The 20,408-nt window shown below is 41.3% G+C and overlaps 3 protein-coding genes across 4 annotated transcripts; 2 read left to right on the forward strand and 1 right to left on the reverse strand.

Annotated features, from left to right (window-relative positions):
* Window positions 1–3,887: 3,887 nt before the first annotated feature.
* Window positions 3,888–8,021, reverse strand: LOC103999606 (uncharacterized). Its single transcript, XM_009421397.3, has 3 exons — window positions 7,850–8,021; window positions 6,061–6,174; window positions 3,888–4,219 (listed from the first exon to the last, which is right to left on the reverse strand). Exons 1-3 carry the CDS (start codon window positions 7,889–7,891, stop codon window positions 4,103–4,105), a joined length of 273 nt encoding a protein of 90 aa, XP_009419672.1. The 5' UTR covers window positions 7,892–8,021; the 3' UTR covers window positions 3,888–4,102.
* Window positions 8,022–8,394: 373 nt separating this feature from the next.
* LOC135595238 (importin subunit beta-1-like) lies at window positions 8,395–12,384 on the forward strand. Of its 2 annotated transcripts, none has more exons than XM_065085886.1 (3): window positions 8,395–8,621; window positions 9,458–11,881; window positions 11,965–12,384. In XM_065085886.1, exons 2-3 carry the CDS (start codon window positions 9,474–9,476, stop codon window positions 12,161–12,163), a joined length of 2,607 nt encoding a protein of 868 aa, XP_064941958.1. In that variant the 5' UTR covers window positions 8,395–8,621; window positions 9,458–9,473; the 3' UTR covers window positions 12,164–12,384. The 2 variants fall into 2 exon arrangements, with proteins under 2 accessions (XP_064941958.1, XP_064941959.1); XM_065085887.1 differs by having other exon boundaries at window positions 8,395–8,573.
* A 2,279-nt stretch (window positions 12,385–14,663) lies between these two features.
* On the forward strand, window positions 14,664–16,301 carry LOC135594893 (protein LIGHT-DEPENDENT SHORT HYPOCOTYLS 5-like). The gene has a single exon (XM_065085400.1). The coding sequence runs from the start codon at window positions 15,384–15,386 to the stop codon at window positions 16,068–16,070; it is 687 nt and encodes a 228-aa protein (XP_064941472.1). The 5' UTR covers window positions 14,664–15,383; the 3' UTR covers window positions 16,071–16,301.
* Window positions 16,302–20,408: the final 4,107 nt, after the last annotated feature.

Raw genomic sequence — 20,408 nt, forward strand, 5'->3', positions numbered from 1 at the left:
TGCATCCAGGAATGAGAGGGGCTCATGCCCCGAAGTCGTATAGACCAACTGGTCGATCCACGGGAGTGGATAGCAGTCCTTTGGGCACGCTCGATTAAGATCAGTGTAGTCAACACACATTCTCCAACTTCTATTAGGCTTTTTAATGAGAACTACATTCAACAGCCATTGAGGGTATTTTGCTTCAGCGATGAATCCTGCCACCAAAAGTAGCTCTACCTCGTTATCCACCACCCTTTGTCGGTCGAGCACCAGCTTCCGCGAACGCTGCTTTACCAGTCGCGCTTGGGGACTGATATTTAGGTGGTGTTGCATGACCATCCAATCAATCCCGGGAATGTCTACCGACGACCAAGCAAATGATGGGATATAAAGAGAAATAAACTTTTGTATATGAATAAATACTAGCAGGCCATAACATGTAGTGGAATTAAATGGAATCACAATCAAATAGAACACCAAGATTTATGTGGAAAACCTCTCTAATGTGAAGGGCAAAAACCACAGGACAAACTAGAGATAATCCACTATAAGAATAATGAATATACAAATCTCAATCTCTTGCCCAAAATTCTAGCAACAATCACAAGAGAATAACTGGGATACAAGGATCACGTCACTTTGCACAATATCTAAATTCTCCCCAAGTAATCACAGTAAGAATCTACTATAGATATGATCTAACCTTAGATGAAAACACTGCTAGATGATTGAGAACAGTCTCTCTGCGTTGTCCTTGTCTTCTTCCCTTTCTTTCTCTTGTTTTTCTGCCTTGTTCTCCTCATTTTCTTTGAAATCACGTGGCTGTAGTATTCACCACATTGCTGCAGTTTTATGCTCACTTTCTACCTCTAAAACACAGCCACCCACACCCCCTAATATGAATTAAGGTTAGGTTAAGTGAGGAGGTGACCTGTGGGCTGATAAAGCCCACCATGGGCTGAATGTGGGCTGCCAGCCCAATAGCAAAGACGTCGGCATTTTCAACTAGTAGGTTGATTAGTTGCTCTCGCTCCTCCTTTGGGAGCTCCGACCTGACCTTGACGACCTTGTATGGTTGGTTGCGGTGTAGCAGGACCTCTTGAGTGTGCTCAGTCGGCTCGGGGTGCTGCGATGGCTTGGTGACGTCCCGAGGGTTGACGATGGAACGTTTATTCTTTGGCTTCTTGGGCAACATGACAACTGCTAGGTAACATTGTCGGGATTCCCAAGGGTCGCTCCTTGCTTCCCCGATCCTGGCTCGGATTGGGAATTTTATTGCCTAGTGGTACGTGGAGATGATAGCCCTAAGCTTATTGAGGGTTGGTCGACCCAAAATGGCATTGTACGTTGAGGGGAGCTCCACCACCATGCAGGTCATCATGATCGTCTTGGTCTTCAGCTCTTCCCCTAAGGTGACTGGTAGGATGGTGGTGCCGAGGGATGAAATGGAATCACCTGTAAATCCGGTAAGTGCTGATAGCATCGGCGTAAGGTCTTCCTTGGTCAGGCCAAGCTTCCGGAAGGTGTTAAGGTAAAGGACGTCAGTAGAGCTCCTAGTGTCCACCATGATCCTTTTAACCCGAGCATTGACAATTCTGGCCAAGATCACCAACGCATCGTCATGTTCGGGGTACTCGGTTTCCCTCGCTGGGGAGGTGATTTTCGACACTTGTGATTGCCTCGGACGCTTTTCCACAACTGCTCGGGTGTAAGCCTTTCATCCCGCCATGCTATCCCCACTTGATGTTAGGCCGCCACTGATCACATCAATCTGCTTCTCGACCGGACCCGAAGGGTGGGGCGATAATTCCCGTGGTCTTCTAATGTAGTGACCTAGGTGTCACCGACGGATGAGCTCCTCGATCTAGTTCTTCAAGTTGCAGCACTCCTTGGTGTCATGTCCGTAGTCGCGATGAAATCGGTAGTACTTTGAGCTATCTCTGAACTCACGTGGGGCCTTCATTGGATTAGGTGCCTTCAAGAGTCCTTTCTCCCTGATTTGTAGGAATATCTCTGTTCTGGAGGAATTTAGAGGTGGGAGAGGGGGCCTCGGGATAAAGTATTAGGCTGGTCGATCCTTCTCCTTGGTGGGACCAAGGCTTGCCCTCGGGGCGGTTCCGCTCATGGCCTTTTATGCTCCTCACGCTTTCCCATCATCAGCGCCTCGACAGCTATGTATTAGTTTGCACGTTGAAGCATCTCAGGGATAGTCATTGCCAGTCACTCGACTAGCAACCAGAAGACTCTGGAAGGCCGAAGTCCCATAAAAAATGCCTACATTATCAAAGAGGGATGAGCGTCAAGTAGCCCCTGGATTTCAGTAGCAAAATGAGTCACGAAATGAGAAAGTGGCTCGTCGTCCTTTTGGCTGAGACCGAGGAGCAAGGTCGTGCTAGTCATAGGTGCCCAGCAAGCCAATCATGTGAATGATGGTACGTGTGACTTGACATAGAATATTTTTGCTTATTATATTTTGGCGTATATCACTTTATAACTATTGCATATATGCATATATATATTGTGATGTCCTTGGATTTGTGCAATGAGAATCGGATCGTAATGAGATCACGATAATGAGATCGATTCACCTTTAAACACATATCCTAAATAATCCCGATCATAGGTTACTCGAGAGGGACATTGTGATAACCGGACAGACTAGTGTGCTGTATACCCGTCCATATGATGGATGCAGCTGGTCTCATAGCTGCTCGTGTAGGGATACTAGGGATACAGTACAGGTGCTCATTGGAGAATGAGTTCACTAATTGATCCGCTTATGGAATGCTGGATGGTTGATGATGCCTTATTGTCAGACAGCGATTTCGTAGTCCTAGTGGTGTATCTGGTCCTTAGACTTGAGACACTAAGGATGTCCTGTATGAGTGCTCCACTCTTAATGGCCGTCAACCTCTTAAGCAGCAAACCCATACCTTTTGTGCTGACACCAGTTGTCCTACGCGGCGTCGCACCCGAGCGACGCTGTCCCTGCCTTTGTAAGGTGGAGTCGTACTCGATTGACGTCGTTTCGTTCTTTGCAAGGATGATGTCGTACTCAGTGATGCCATTCCATTCTTTGCGGGATGGCATCGTACCCGAGCGATGTTGCCGTCACACCCAAGCGGTGTCGTTCCACTCTTTGCGGGACGACATCATACTCGAGTGATGCCATCCCAACTTTTGTAGGGCCGTGTTGTATTAACGTGGTCTACCACATGGACTTCGAAGTTTTTCGTTGGCAATGATGTGGTTGTGGATGCTACCTGCGGGCATGTTATCAAGTTGTGCCTTATAATTCTGAAGCGAAAAAGGACGGGTCTTTTACGTGTGCGATGCATCCGCCGAGCCCCATTCCTTCAAAGATCTGGTGGAAGGCAAGGGCGAGGGGCACCGAAGGCGTCGCGGAGGACGGCCGAAGCACTTGATGGCGCGGCCGTAGGCGGGCTTCCCCTCGAAGAAGAGGACACGACACCCTCACTACCTATCGCCCACCCACGACATTCACGTGGGACCCATACTTACTGGATCCTTTCTCCTCCGAAACGACCTTTGCGTTTTATGCAGGTGGAACCCAGCATCACCGACGATGGCGTCTCAGGAATCGCTAGTCGATAGAAATCAGACGCCGAATAATTACCTAATTATTCAAACTCATTCCAAACTAGATTCGAACATTTCTTTTTATATTTACTTAATAAATATTTGTTTCAATAATAAATACATGTTTAATATTAACCAATATTCTTGTCCTTTTATATAGTTGTATTGGCTAAGTAATTTTTCTTTTTTTAAAAAAATCTTCGTTCGAAGAAATAATTATCAGTCAACAACAACAAACATATTGAACGTTCCCTCCCCATAAAAACATTTAGCATTGGGTAAAGTTAACAACCACAAAGATCGGCTTCATCCAATCTAAGAGCTTAAGAATCATAAGCCAATTTTAATACCATCAGCATGTATGTACCATTTATAAATAACATTTACCTATACATAATAAAACACTGGCCACATGCTTCACCGTCCTATGAATTCTCTCAACTTAGCATTCTTGTACAACAGGAGAATGATCTCATTCGCATACAATTGGTATCTTGAACCTGTCTCGTACGATATTGGTTTATGAGCTGTGAGATTTGTCCCTTTTCATTGACCCCGAAGATGATGGTTCGCCTGTCGAGGAGGGGGAATCTGGCAAAGGCTCTTTCTTTAATGATGTTGGCATTCCTGAAAGTTCCTGAGATAAGTGTCACACTTGATAAGTGAGCGTACACTTGAGAAATAAGAAAGGAAAAGGAATAATGTAATCAGATAAGAACTTCCACAGTGACCGTATATATGCATTTACTCGTACAATGAATGAATGATAAATAACTCTATGAAGGCCAACCTTTGGCAAAACTTTTGTTTTCTTGCAAGCTAAAGCCTGCAGCTTTTATAAATCATAAATAATGGCTACATTTATATTATGGGACAGGTACTTAAGCAAAGATAGAGGTATCCAAATTAGTGGGCTTCATATATATAGTGAAATTCACAATGTAATCCATAATGTTAGACAATAAAGGATGGAGAATAAAAGGGAAATACCAGAAATTTGGAAATGGAGAGAAGGATTTTAGAAATAAAAGGAAAACAATCACAAAATTTTGAGTGAGCTACAATGGCAAGTTTACTTTCTATAGACGTGGGTTTAAGAAATGGAATGTTTGCCTTTATTTGTTCAGCACAAATACTATGAATATCAGAGTGTGGAATCTAAAAATAAACCATAAACCACATTTGGATGGGAGAAAACTCACAACAAAATGGTAATAGACAATGCAAATTTGAATGCAGAAAACACATTAGCTTGTGTCGAAAAGAACATTTACATGTCCATATCATAAAACCATTCAATACACAATCAGCTGGGCCAGCCTACATGTGTGCCATTCTTGAACAAAAAACTCCTAAAATTTCGGTAGCTGTCTAAGATGGGAGGATATTTTAAGAATGATTCGAACTTGTGGACAAAACTGCGGTAGTTGCTAGCTAGATAAGATTACAGAAAAACACTAATCTTTCAGCATAGGCATAAAACTAAGTCAAGAAGGTGGTTATAACAAGTAACTTAATGCATTGTCAGTATTATTCAGCATGATGTATAAGTTCTCTTTACTGATTGTTTCCTGAAGGAAAGAGACATGTAGAGCAATTCAAAGAGCACCAACCAGCAATATAGATGCCCTTGTGATAATAATTTTCAGGATAATGGCTAAATGGCCTCCTTTACTTTAAAAGATTTTGTTCAAACCTTAATAATTCTCAAATAAAGCTTCATATCTACTTTTGTAATTTGTTTTCACACTGCATTGAGTTGGAATCTTAACATATCAGGATAAACATGAAACCTGATCACATTTGGCCAAGATCAGGACGACTAACTCATAAAAGATAGATGTGTGAATGCAAAAAGATGGTTATCAGAGAAGAGTAATAACTGACAATGAAATGTAAGCCTAAACTAGAATAATGGGCGGAAGGTCCTACATTTTAAGGAAACAAGGCTCCCTCTGCAATCACATAGAAAGAAATGTATACTTCACCACATTCATTGTTTTGGATTTCTTGATTGCCATTTTTCCAGAAACCATTCTAATCATCGTATAGAAAGAAATGGATACTCCACATTCATTGTATTGGATTTCTTGATTGCCATTTTTACAGAAACCATTCTAATCCTGGCTTGGGGAGATAACTAGAGACCAGAGCATCTAGATAATGACAAGCCTGTCATCCCACACAGTGAAGCCTACTGAATTTAACGGTTAAAAGAATAGAGTAGATATCACAGAAACAATAGAGATATCAATACTTTGAAGCATGTGACTCGTCTTACTCCATAAACTTCTAATATTCTTATAAAAGCATGTTCTCCTTGGGAAAGCAATATATGTACTTGTAAACAAGCAACTCTCAATGACATTTGGGATTGGGTCTATTAAAGCATAAGGCTTACCGATTTAGTTGCAGTAATTTGATGCCACTAATGAAGAAAAGATTTGGAAAAGAGAAACGAAATGTGGAAAAGTGTACCTTCATTAAGTGCAATCTGAGATCAGTTGGCCGAACTCCCTCCCCAATACACACCATAACAAATTGAGAATACTGGTACAAAACATCAGCAGCAGCTTGCTTTTGTTGTTCAGTCTATATTTACACAATAGAATGGTTAAAATCAACTAATAGTAACAGCTTAGGCTGTTAAGACATGAGCATACAACAGATTCTATGCACAATGAAACAAAAGAGTACATTTATATACCATATATCAGTGACCATCCTGCAATACGTTGTAGGACCACTAAGATCATTCCAACACTTCAGTGATCCCCATTCTTTACTTACGTAATGCATTAATTAATTCTCTAGCCAAGTTGGATTTTTTCTTACTAATAGAAAAGTTTGTGACAAAAAATAAACCATTTATTTGAGTAAGAATACTTGTGTGGTCATTGTAATCCCAATAAGAATATTACTAAATGTTGAATAGGCCACCTTTTCATGATACAAGAAAAAAGGGATCCAGACAGTGGAATTTTATTTTAAATCCAAGCATCAGCATCCACACAATGATTCATGTCAGATATGAACTGGTGTTGACTTTCGACAATCGGTGCATAGGACACCAAGATATCAATTAGGTGTCAAGTTCCAACAATAATTATCATCCTATTACAACGATGTAAGAAGTTGAATATTTTAGATTTCTTAGGCTTCTTGATAAGAATAATTTATAAACAACTATAATTAACAAATTTATGACATAAGGGTTATATATGATTTGGCCAAAGTTATTTGCCTCCTGGGCATCCTTGTTTCTCCTCTTTGTTTTCTCACTAATGGACTCTTCAACATGCATTGAGACCAATGTTTTTTTCAATTTTCATGTAATACTCTGACACATTAATTCAACTTCTTTATTCAACATAAAAGGCCTCTTTGGATAATAATCTCACACAGATAAATATAAACAAGGCACAAGACCTGCTACAGAAAATGCTCATAAGAAGTGTTGATGCATGTCCTTTTCAAGCCGAAAGAGCCAAATAACACTATAAGGCAAATGAGCATATCCAAATAAAATTTTGGAAAGGACACAAAGGTAGACTAAATAAAGAATTTTCATATGCACCACAAATTATAAGCATTTAAAAACCACTAGAGTTACTCTGACATTTTCTTTGAACATTGTTGACATTGTTATGCTCATGATGCCTAAAATACTCTTCTATAGAAAAGACAGTCAATATAGACATCCATGAAAGAGAGAAGAGTATCACAAAATCAGCATTTCAAAAAGATTTTCTTTTCTTTCTGTACAAATGCTAAGTGGTGAAGGCGGAATTTGATCTGAGGGCCTTGTTTTTAGATAGTCAATGTCTTTTAAACTAGCTAACATATTCAAAGAAATTTTACATATATATATATATATATATATATATTGTTCATCTAAATCGTGAATGTTATCAAATAATTTTTGCTTTCAAAGCTGAAAGTCGTGGAATATGCCTTTGACACCGATATGACAGCAGAGTAACATCAACGGATCTCTTGATATAATTTGAATAATTATCAAAGGCCTATTGCATTAAGCATAAAAAATAAGCTTCCGAGTATAACGAATTGACACAAATTACATGGCGTACACGGGCGAAAATAGAATTCGACAAAAAAACTCCACTTTCGTATCTAGGGTTTCACGAACCACCCTTTCGATCGCAACCAAAAAAACCCTCCAAAGACGAAATAGAAACGCATGTTTCAACCCGATCCTTCAGCTAATATTATAGCCATACACAGAACAAGGATCATGAAACATTACCTCGTAATCATCCTCCACGATCGCCCTCGGCGTCCGCCCCATCTCTCCACTCCCTCTCCTCGATCTCAAGCGCAAAGATGCAAACCTGAAAAGAACAAGAACCGTCGCTCCCCAAACCCCCTTTCTTCGCCGCCGCTCGACCCTGTTAAGCTACACGTTCGTTCAATTATACCCCCCGACCCAACGCACGACGGTGTCAAATACCTCTTCCGCACGTCACCCAAAGGCTTCGCCGCACGGTGGAAACGTGGCAGTAGATGAATGGTTTCGTAAAGAGCGCAGGTTAAGCTAAACCTGGACGCGAGAAGCACGACAACGAGGTCTAGGTATATCGGGTCGGATCCACTAATGTTCGATGCTAATAACTTATTGGGGATCCATACCGGATCGGATCGGGTTCTTAAGTGCAATCCTGTGTTACCCACTTTGCGGGGCGTTCCGTATTTGGTGACTGGATCCGGCCCAATAAGAGGAGACCCACGCGCCATTTCAAAAAAATAAAAATTAGGTTTTTGCCATCCCGCTTCTATTCCTACCCAAAACACCTCTATAGATCCCCCACCGATCGCTATTCGAAGCTTCTCCGTTCCTTCCTCCCTCTCGTAAGCGCACGGTGACGACGGAGTGAGCGAGAGCGAGGCAACGGTCTTGGGCAGATCCTAACTCCACTCTTTCTCTTTCTTCGGAAGGCGACGCATCTTTGTTCCCTCATTTCCTATCTTAGGTCTCTCTCTCCGATCCCTGATGCATGCTTTCCTAATCGATCATCCAGGTCGGTCAGATTACCTAATATTTGACTTCGTCACCTCGATCCCTATGATATTGTGTCTACTTTACTGTCAGTCGATCATGTAGGCTCTGTATAATTTGTCCGTCATCGGTGGCTTTTTTCTGGTATTTTCTCATTGAACTAAATATTTGTACTTATTATAGGCATATGCTTGTGGTGATTTGATCTTTTGGTTGTTTTAAGTTGGGATTTAGGGTTAGGGTTAGGGTTCAGGGTTTACATTTTAATCTTCTATGCGGGAGCTACATTTTATTTGAAAATTTTGGTCTGGGTGAATTTTTTTTCCTTTTCTTTCGGTGCATATAGGGGTTTGCTGGTACATTTATAGGAATTATTTTTTAGTTGGTTTTATGGGTATCAAAGTTTGTTAAGCTCATGTCTTAATGTGGATATTTTCCTGGAGTTTTTGTTTGGTTAATTGTTTGTTTGATTGATAAGTGATATTGTGCTTATGTCTCTAAATACTAATAGATGAGGAACTTAATTTTCTCAGTAACACCAGATCTTTTGAGTCCTTGACAATGTAATTTGTAGAAATGATTCCTATTATGGCATGCAGACTGGCAGAATTTTGGTTAGGAGAATTGTGTATATAATTGGTAGTTCAAGGTTCTGTAACTTTGTTAAACATGCAAGTGGGAAATATGACATAATGGGCTGTTATAAGTTAATATAATTGGGTGTGTATTCTGGTAATTGAATTATTTGAGCCTTTATCAGGTGATTGTTGTCCTTTAGTCTGTGGTTAAGTCCTTGATGAAGTTGCTTGGTTTTGCTAATTTTATATTTTATCTGTTGGCTTCCATATTGTTCTCTAGTGCCATAAACGTGGTGATGGAGATCACCCAGGTCCTGTTGTCTGCTCAATCTTCTGATGGGCAGATTCGAACTGTTGCTGAAGCAAACCTTAAGCAGTTTCAGGAACAAAATCTCCCTCTTTTTCTACTTTCTTTATCTGTTGAGCTATCAAGTGAACAAAAGCCTCCTGAGTCTCGGAGACTTGCTGGTATCATACTTAAGAATTCCCTAGATGCAAAGGATGCAGTACGGAAGGAAGAACTGACTCAGAAGTGGGTCAGTGTGGATGCATCTATCAAAGCCAAAATCAAGGAATCCTGGTTGCAGACTCTTGGATCATCAGTATCTGAAGCACGTCACACATCATCCCAAGTCATTGCCAAGGTTGCATCCATCGAGATACCACGGTGTGAATGGCTGGACCTTATAGGGCGGTTGCTAAAAAACATGACTCAGCCAGATGCCCCTGCTCCTTTGAAGCAAGCAACCCTGGAGGCACTGGGGTATGTTTGTGAGGAGGTATGTCCTCAGGACTTGGAGCAGGATCAAGTAAATGCTGTTCTCACTGCTGTCGTTCAGGGCATGAACCAGATGGAACATAGTTCTGAAGTCCGCCTTGCAGCTGTGAAGGCACTTTATAATGCTCTAGATTTTGCTCAGACTAACTTTGAGAATGAGGTAGAGAGGAACTTCATCATGAAAATTGTCTGTGAGACTGCTATGTCAAAAGAGTTGGAGATCAGACAAGCGGCACTTGAGTGTCTTGTTTCTGTAGCCTCTACATATTATGAGTATCTTGAGCCTTACATGCAAAGCCTCTTTGATTTGACTGCAAATGCAGTGAGAGTAGATGAGGAGACTGTTGCTCTTCAAGCCATTGAGTTTTGGAGCTCTATATGTGATGAAGAGATTCAAATTCAAGAGGAAATTGGGGAAGATGGTGGGAGCTCTTCTCCCCATTCTAATTTTATAAAACAAGCACTTCCTGTGCTGGTGCCATTGATGTTAGAAACATTGCTGAAGCAAGAGGATCAGGACCAGGAAGATGGTGTTTGGAATCTGTCTATGGCGGGTGGGACCTGCCTTGGACTTGTCGCAAGAACCGTTGGGGATGCAATTGTGCCCCTTGTGATGCCATTTGTGGAGAATAATGTAACAAAGAGTGACTGGCGAAGTCATGAGGCAGCTACTTTTGCATTCGGGTTAATTCTTGAAGGTCCATCCATTGAAAAGCTTGCACCACTTGTTCATGCTGGACTTGAGTTCCTGTTGAATGCAATGAATCACCAAAATAGTCATGTCAAGGACACAACAGCATGGACCCTTGGTAGGATCTTTGAGTTTCTGCATTCTGCAAGTAGTGAATATCCAATTTTGACTACCACAAACCTTCCCCGAATCGTGTCTGTATTACTGGAAAGTATTAGAGATGCTCCAAATGTGGCTGAGAAAGTTTGTGGAGCCATTTATTTCCTTGCCCAGGGCTATGAGGATGACGGTTCCAATTCATCAATGCTCACACCTTATCTTGGTGATATTGTTTCAGCTCTCCTCTCTACAGCTGATCGTACCGACACAAACAATGTGAGGCTTCGTTCATCTGCATATGAAACACTGAATGAGATAGTTCGATGTAGCAGTATACCTGAAACTTCAAACATGATTGCCCATCTACTCCATGAAATCATGACTAGATTGAGCAAGACTCTGGAGCTTCAGATCGTCTCTTCGGAGGACAGGGAAAAGCAGAGTGATCTGCAAGCCCTGCTATGTGGTGTTATTCAAGTAATATTACAGAAATTGAGTTACTCAAATGAGACAAAGTCTATAATTTTTCAGTCTGCTGATCAGATGATGATCCTGTTTCTACAAGTTTTTGCTTGCCGCAGTTCTACCGTGCACGAAGAAGCAATGCTTGCAATTGGAGCCCTTGCTTATGCCACAGGCCCTGAATTTGCAAATTGCATGCAAGAGTTCTACAAGTATCTGGAGATGGGCTTGCAGAACTTTGAGGAATATCAGGTCTGCTCTATATCTGTTGGCGTGGTTGGTGATATCTGTCGTGCATTAGATGAAAAGGTTCTTCCATTTTGTGATGGTATCATGAGTCAACTTCTAAAAGACCTCTCCAGTCCTATGCTTCATCGGTCTGTAAAGCCTCCTATATTTTCATGCTTTGGAGATATTGCTCTTGCAATCAGTGAGCATTTTGAAAAGTACATTCCTTTTGTGATACCGATGCTGCAAGGAGCTGCAGAACTCTGCTATCAACTTGATGTAAATGATGATGATATGCGAGAATATGGTAATCAGCTTAGACAGGGTATTTTTGAGGCTTACTCTGGCATACTTCAGGGGTTTAAAAGTTCCAAGTCAGCTCTGATGTTTCCTTACGCAAGTCCTCTTCTGAAGTTCATAGAAGCTGTTGTTATGGATAAGAATAGGTGCGTAATAGAATACCCTAGTTTAATTTCTATCCATACTTTCATGACATGTACAAATGGTGTTTTGTGTGGTCACTTTCCAGGGATGAAGAGGTAACTAAGGCTGCCGTGGCAGTGATGGGAGATCTTGCAGACACTCTTGGTTCAAACACAAAGGTCCTATTTAAGGATGTTACCTTCCATATGGACTTATTTGGGGAGTGTTTTCGATCAGACAATGACCAGTTGAAGGAGACTGCCACTTGGGCTCAAGGAATGATTCGACGAGTATTAGTTTCTTAAGTGGATATATCTTTCAACAGTCTAACAAAGGTTTCTTTGTCAGGTTAACAAGGTAAGGTTTCTGCATGGTCTTCCGTAGTGTACCAAAGTTTCTGTTCGTGTTATTTCTGCTGTTTCTGTGTTCTTACTGGCAGTGTTTTTCCACTGTAGACCAGGTGGTACATGTGGTATTTGATTCACGATCCACTAGTTTGTGGTCACAAATTTCCTGCTCAATCAATTTCTTTGCTTCTTTTTTGATGCTCAAAATTTTAATGGCTTATTCACAGTGTAGATCAGGTTGCTATCTCAGATGTCAGATTGAAAGGTAGATTGACAATCTTAAGTGAGATTTAGACTTTATGTTAGTCCCAGAAAAGATTATATGTATTAGAGGGTTTTTATGCCTAAAGAATGTGATAGTGGATTTAATTGGGTAAAATCAACACAATTATGTTGTTTTTATTTTTTGTTTTCCAAATTGTGCATTTCATTAAACATGGCCAAATGTGAAAATTAAAAGATCTTGAACCACCCACTGGTTTGTGGAAGATTAAAAGAAAGGATAGGTGGGAGTCTCAAAAACAATAGAAGGATATTGAATCTATCTTTCTTTCTTTAATTTTGATTAGTATGATGATATAATGGTATAGATTATTATACCTAGTGAAGTCAGAAACTAAACAAAATTATTTTAAACACCCAAAGATTTGATTTGATTTTTCTTTTTTTCCTGGTCCTCGAGGCTAAGGTGAACAAGCAATTTATATGTTAGGATGATGATCGTAAGTCAATTATTAGAGTTATCCATGCTTAGTAGTATTTAAACGAGACAATTGTTTTTTGGGTTCGGACATTTTGACGTGCAGCTCAATCAAACCCGATTGGGGACGTCTCTCTAAAGCACACTGAATAATAATCGCACCCTTTAGTTCCAAATATTTCAATAGATAGATGGATAGAGCATTGGTTGTCTTTATGTTTGCTGAGAATGGTGGGTGATTGATACGTTAGGTCCAGCTTTGGGTCTTCCTCAGAGTTGATATAGTCAAGCTCTCTTTGTTCTTTTGTGAGGGCCCTACTGTGGGTTAGGCGTCGTATGTCACCACATAAATGGCACCTACCTTATCACCACAACAACTTGGTGATACATGAAACATGAGGTCGTGCCATAGTTAGCAATTTTTTCTCTCTCTCGCTCTCTCTGTGTTAGTTTGTCTTTTGGACTTGCGTGACAGCCTCGATGACACAAGGAATCGCTTGATGGCAACCATACATCCAATGGGGAAGGAGAAATTTTTAGTCATATGTTTGAGTTTTGGTGCAAAGAAGCATTGGATTCTTTTGCCCCTCCCTCCTTCCAAAATGGTACGAAAATTACAATCATTTCAGCTTAATTTAATTGATTGATCGAGTGGATGATGTAGTCATCCTTGGCAGACAACTCCTAGTGGGCCTATTAATTTATATTTTAATGGAAAGAACATAAACCATGATTGACCTAATTTTTTTAGTTTTAGTATAAAAAATTAAACATCGTGTCTTAAGAACGATCATTGAGATGGATGCTTCTTAGAGATATTTTTTCTCAAAACAAATCACTCCTCAAGTGTCATTTGTAAAACTAGCTAGCGTACAAGTATATCTCAAACATCATTTCTTTAAAATGATTAAGGATAATTTTTTTCACAACAAATCGTTTCACAAGTGTTACCTACAAAACTAACATACAAGTGTGTCCCAAATATCATTTCGAGATGGATGCCTCTCGGAGATAATTTTTCTCAAAACAAATTGTGTGTCCGATACATCTACTTTGATACACAAGTCGAGTCTTATATGAAAGTTGAAAATTATGTTTTCGATGCTGAAGTAACTGAATAAGAAATATTTCAGTGAATATTTTACTCCTTAATTCATGTTGATGTGATGAGTTTGAGTTTGGTTAAGTGGGCTTTGCGTGTGACGAGTCGCAGCAGTTGATCCGAAATATTAACCATATCACCTACATATCATATGCTTGCCACTAAAAATAAGTTTATCATGTCGTACGAGGAAGATTATTTGTTTACTAATACTTGAGATCTTCCTTTTCTTATCCTTCCTACTACTAGGATGTAAGATGTACACATGCAATGCAATCGTGACTCCATCAAATACTTTTTTGGATTAGTTTGCTTGGGTTGTATCTAGTGATTGATGGATTGTTTGTTGTCCTCTGATTGCCTCTTAGTGGATTAGAATATGTTTCTCTACATGTTGTTTAGATCAGCTTTTGCTCTCCACTAATGAATGGTTGGAGGCCAGATAAAAAAGAAAACATAAATAGGGAGTGAAGACCTCGAGCATATATGTTGCAAGCATGAAACGAGACAACAACACTCATTCTCTAGTCCCATAATTGAGCATGAAAAGTATATTGTAATTTGCATCTTATTAATCCTAAGTTTAGTCCAACATGCAAAAGTGGATAAGAATTTATATCCACAGTATATATAAAGAAAAAAACACTCCACATTCGTGTTAATTGGCCGCAGTTCGTATGGAGATGAGATGACAGGGAAAGTTGACTTTCTCTTCAGGTGTCAGATTAGATTTGGATCACGAATTTTCCAGCTACTGGAGCTTAACCTGGAGAAGCAAATCCTTACTGCTGAAACACAAAGGTTCCTTCTCCACCCACCGAATCCATTATGTTCTTAGTCTCCACTCTCTACAGGCCTTGTTTTATGTGATCGGAGGAGATGGTGCCGCTGCTCCCATTATTCCCACACTCGCAGTCATCATAAAGGACCCATCCCTACTCCTCACTCGTGGGTTCACAGTCTATCAAATGGCCAAATTTGTCAGAATATGTATGTTGTGCCATTCACATATGCTACATAGGGTACCATGTTCATCATCCCTCTTTGGATGTTTGTCACAGTAATCTGCTTAGATCTTGTCGTAATATTGCGTTAGTGGTGACAGTGTTTCCCGCACATCCGTCAGATGACCATACGAACACTTCAGATTCCTTCATCAATATATATTCATCCATTAGCAGCACTACCACTTTTGACGTCCGATCTCAACCCGCCCTTTCTCTCCCTTTCCTGCCAACTGCAAAGCTTCCTGACAAAGATAAAAGAAGCTGTGTTCGGAGAGGAATCAAAGGGTTGTAAGAGAACAGACTTCAACCAAAGCAAAACACTTGCACACCAAAACCACTAGGGCAGACACAGGAGACCCAAGGAAAGCAATGGATCCTGACCCGGCCGCATCGTCTGTCGCCGGTGATCCATCTCCGCCACCCCCACCACCACCTCCTCAGCAGCAGCAGCAGCAGCCACCGAGTCGGTACGAGTCGCAGAAGCGGCGGGACTGGAACACGTTCCTGCAGTACCTGAGGAGCCACAGGCCGCCGCTGACCCTGGCGGGCTGCAGCGGGGCTCACGTGATCGAGTTCTTGAAGTACCTGGACCAGTTCGGGAAGACGAAGGTGCACGCGCCCGGATGCACCTTCTTCGGCCACCCGAACCCGCCGGCGCCGTGCGTGTGCCCGCTGAAGCAGGCCTGGGGCTCGCTCGACGCACTCATCGGGCGCCTCCGGGCCGCCTACGAGGAGAACGACGGCCACCAGGACTCCAACCCCTTCGGCGCGAGGGCCGTCGGCGTCTACCTTCGGCAGGTGAAGGAGAATCAGGCCAAAGCTCGCGGCATCCCTTACGAGAAGAAGAAGAAGAAGCGGAAGCGCTTCCAGGACACGGAAACCCCCAGCGAAGGGAGATCGGTTGGCGGAGCCGGAGCGGAGGCTTCGCTGTCCGCAGCCGTTGCTGTTTCCGGTGCGAGTGCAACTGGCACTAGTACTGTGGCTGAGGCTTTTAGCACTTCAACGGCAGTCGGAGACGGATCGCTTGCGCCGCCGGCTGGCTCATCAGCTCCTTAAGTAGCTCATTTCCTTTCTTCTTGCTGCTATTTGTCGAGGAAGGATACAGGAGATCGTACACACAAAGTTCTTGGCTAATTCTTCATATTTCCGAGACCAATTCGGCATGTTTTGATCTTTTGATCCTTCCTTTCTCTTTCTCTGCCCCTTTTCTTCTGATTGAATTGGTGCACAGCATCGACAATTGTAATCTCTTTGTTCCCTATCCGTATGAAGCCGACAATTCTATTACTTATGTGTGTTGGCGACGGCAAGTGATGGGTGTTCATCTGATGAAAGCAGAAAACTTACCAACAGCAGTCTGATTATTCTTCTGATGTCTCCTTATTTTGCTGCTATTTAATTATCAGCTTCATCAGAAGGCTGCTGTATTCTCTCTACCTGTGAGCTTTGATTCCTTCTCTCCTTCCAACATTGGCTTGCGAGGGCCAAACTGAGGAACTCGAACCCTACTCGTCTCCATGTTTGAAAAAGGACACTGTTTAGACTCAATGGAAGTGAGACTTCCACAGAAATTGTTGCCTTATTTTATGATTCATATGCTGTTGAATCGGACTCATATCTCCTGCACAGTTACATCGAGTGTCACATACATAACCTTACGGCATCTCATAAATCTCGTCTGCCTCTTTGCTATCATGAGCATAAATCAATCAATACTACATTTGTCATATCTTGATCAAAGGTGGCTGAGAGTGTCCACTCGGTTTTTTCTACACAGGGAGCCGCCGCAGAGAATGACAAATGGGACCTAAGTTTCCCTGTCAGCTTGTGTTATCAACAGTTGTATCCTCGCTCGATCGTCTTTCTATCGCTGTTGTCAAGCTTCTTCTGCATGCAATATTATCGTGGGTGAGAAGAGAGAAAGAGGGAGGATCTGCTTCGCTGCAAGCCGAACTCATAGTTACTGTACACTAAAGGGAAGCAGCAGCAGCAGCAGCAGCAGCAGCGGCAGAAGAGATTCTTGTACGGCCCGTTGGAGAAGCCGACTTTTGTTGCAGTGAGAAGTTTGAACGACTGAAAAGCTTGCAGGTGGACGCTCGAGTGCGCTCCATTATTTTAAGAGGGAGATGGAGGGATGAAAGGGAAAGGCACGGCAAGCAAAAGTGATGAGGAACTCGTCGTCATCTGTGATCTAAATGAATATATACCTTAAATAGCCCGAACTACAACTGCGTTCATCACTTGACGACGTACTGCTCCAGTTGCCATTTTTCGTTCCTTCTTTCTTTTCTCTTGATATGATCTAATTGGATTACCATTCACCGAACTGTAGCAGCAGATCGGATGTGGTTGTCTCTTCTTTCTTGCTTTCTTTCAAGATCAAGACAGCATAAGATAAAAAGCTGGAATTCTGCTTTGGAGCTCCATAATTATTGCGGGGTAACACTTTCAGTAGGAAAAGAGATAAAAAAGGAGAAGCCGACAGCCAAATTTAAATGTTGAGAGTTTAGCAAGTCTTGCCATCCGACAATTAATTCTTGTATCATCATTTCAACTCTTTCTTTCTTTTTGGGTTATTTCTTTAATTTCCAAATGATCTATTTTAGTCCAAAACACAATTTAACACCACAATTTATCGTCCGCGAATACTTTTTTTATAGTCCTAACTCTATTTCAAAATGGATAATTTCGGTTTTATCGAATTTAAAATTACAATCAAATCGGTTCTAGGTGATTCTAGTTCCCATACGATTTTCGTTTCGAAACTTTTTATTTTAATTTTTATTTTTTATTTTAACCCTCCAATTGGTTCTTTGCTAAGTTGTTTGAAGGACAAATTCATTAGTCGAAGAACGTTTAATTATTTAGATTTTTTTTTGATTGATCTAAATCGAATCAAATAGTCGATTTCGATTTCGTACCGAAACTAAACCATTAGAACTCGATTGGATGTTGAGAGTGATAAATTACAAATTATCTTATGCTATGAATTTAATAGCAAATTGATATGTTGGTAGAGATCAAGATTATCATTAGGCACAATAATTAAATTTATAGTTAAATAGTATATCTATCTAATCCGAAAAACCAATACTTTTATCTTTAATATATGTACGATTCATTTATTTGATAGGTATAAAATTAAACCATCCAAAATTATAAAGTCTAGATGAATAGTAATAACTCATTTTCTTCAACTTTTGATATAAAACTAAATTGGGGATCGGTATATACGGTAAAACGCAGTTTTGTGGTAATGTCATGGGAAGACTATATATGTAGTTGAGAGCTGCATCAACGAGTGCCCCATTAGAGAGCCAGCAACTGGCCATCGGTGGCTCATCATGTTCTCCAGTACAAAGCTCTTTTGGTTGTGTGTTTTCCTGCCTGTCGTGCAGCGGTGAGCCTACAAGGTATCATCATTTTGATGGAAACACCTTGGAATAGTGGAGCAAGGACCGGTGGCATGCATCAACGTCGGGCACGTACATGGTGGCATGATGGCTGACAGGGAGAAGTGACCAAGGAGCAGCAGCAACGCTTACTCCTGCCACTTCTCTCTCCTCAGTATCGTCAGTCTCACCCGTGGCTAAGTTCGATGTACGCAATGAACCAAGAAAATGGAGGTGGGAGATGTCCACTGTTTAGCTTGGTTCAGCACAGTCGCCTCACTGCACAAGCATCAAAGGAAGAAGAAGGCGTCGGCAATGGAAGGAGGGACTCGATCCAGCCAATTGCAATGGGATGGAGGAGAAGACGTCGGCAATGGAGCGGGGAATGCGGCGCAGCCGACTGCAAGTGTGCAGCGAACTGTGGTGATCCGACAAGCCACAAGTTGCTGGGTGTGGGGAGTCGGGAGTCCACGTAGTAGTGTAGTCCGTGAATGAGGCAGCATTACTCTCTTGTACTCTTCTCATGCTGTTGTTTGACAAGCCAAGCACTATATGAGAGAGAGAGAGATGGCAGCATTTGATTGGTTTGCTGCAAGAGATCTCATTCAAGAGTTGGAATCCTCAATTGTAGCGTCCACCATGCTTCAATATTGGCACCATAGATCATGTCTTGTGTAATTACAAACCAGATGACTTGTCTTCTGAAACAATCAAATCAAAAAGAGTGAAATTAGTAAGTTGGATGGTGAGTATTCTTCTCGGATGTATTTATATTAGATTTCACATACCCATATATGGTCACAGGGACCGAAAAGATCTACTGGGGGCAATTCGATCACTAGATCCTGCAGTGGATCCTCATGGAAAGGCTGAGAGTGGGCACCAGTAACTTTGACCAAATCATTAAACCCTGTAGTAGGACAAACATAAAGCTAGAGAGCAACTAGTCCCGCAGACAAACATAAAGCTAGAGAGAGCAATTGATACACTGTAATATTACCATTTGGAAGCAAAAGCATTTCTTTCATATGATTTAAGATAATCTAGATAGATAAAGTCTTCTATTTTTTTTTTACTTTCAATCAGAAAAAAGATTAAATATTGGTCATTATAAAAAAAAAAATTTCTGAATCAAGATATATTTAAATTTATTTTACTGAGTCTTCACTATAAATAAAAAAGTGCTGTCATAGTTTCGATTCGTCTCTCTCTTTCTACTTAAGCATCAGAATGATTATGTCGAGGGTAAATCGTCTGTCGGTCTTCTATTTTAAGAATGGAGGTTTATGAAAGCTTGGTTTGACTTTTCGAACATCATCCTATGTCCGTTTCTCCCTTCCATCGTTCCTCTAGTAACTCTTGTGTCAATTTTAGGCTCGAGACAGGTCGGATCGTCACCGTGGCTCCCAATCGATGATCAAATCAAAAGACTAATCGGTAGTCGTTTCGACTACTGAAAATGGCTTGGACAATGACCCAAGCAGAAGAGAAGTTCCAACTGTGGGACACAAGAGACAACAAGGATCATTAAAGGCCATGCAAGTTGCATCTCAAGTTGCGGACCATCTCATTCGCCAGTACCATAGAAATAATACCCAACAGAAGAAAGCTCGAAAGAAGGGGAAGAGTAGCAACTCAAGGACAAGAACCTGATGGAGAAATCAAGTAAAGAGACCCCAACTTGCTTCTCTTTTATCACCAAGTTGAGGTTGCCAGTGTCAAGTTGCTCCGCTGGCCGAACAGCTGTTGATTCGCCCATTAATGGGGAAATAATACTCCAATGCAACTTGCAGCTGCAGAAAAATGGACGACGCCTGCACTTCCCACCATCTTCTTCTCTCCTATGAGAAGCTTTATATGGTGAACTGTGATTCTGAAAGGCATAGGTAGTATTGGATTGTGGATGGAATGTTGTTGTGATCGATGTCGATGAGTTCTACTGCTGGGGATTTGTTATGCCAAGTCCTAGGTTTTGAAGACGAGAAGAAGCATAGAACTTGCT

This window comes from Musa acuminata, chromosome BXJ1-10, assembly GCF_036884655.1.
Source record: "Musa acuminata AAA Group cultivar baxijiao chromosome BXJ1-10, Cavendish_Baxijiao_AAA, whole genome shotgun sequence".
NCBI lineage: Eukaryota > Viridiplantae > Streptophyta > Magnoliopsida > Zingiberales > Musaceae > Musa > Musa acuminata.

Excerpts from the sequence above, each read along its gene's own strand:
- LOC103999606 (XM_009421397.3), bottom strand. The coding sequence starts at position 7,891 with ATGGGGCGGACGCCGAGGGCGATCGTGGAGGATGATTACGAG. Across the intron at positions 6,175-7,849 it reads TCGTGGAGGATGATTACGAG|ACTGAACAACAAAAGCAAGC; the intron begins GTAATGTTTCAT and ends GTGTAAATATAG. Across the intron at positions 4,220-6,060 it reads TCAGATTGCACTTAATGAAG|GAACTTTCAGGAATGCCAAC; the intron begins GTACACTTTTCC and ends CACTTATCTCAG.
- LOC135594893 (XM_065085400.1), top strand. The coding sequence starts at position 15,384 with ATGGATCCTGACCCGGCCGCATCGTCTGTCGCCGGTGATCCATCTCCG.
- LOC135595238 (XM_065085886.1), top strand. The coding sequence starts at position 9,474 with ATGGAGATCACCCAGGTCCTGTTGTCTGCTCAATCTTCTGATGGGCAG. Across the intron at positions 11,882-11,964 it reads GTTGTTATGGATAAGAATAG|GGATGAAGAGGTAACTAAGG; the intron begins GTGCGTAATAGA and ends GTCACTTTCCAG.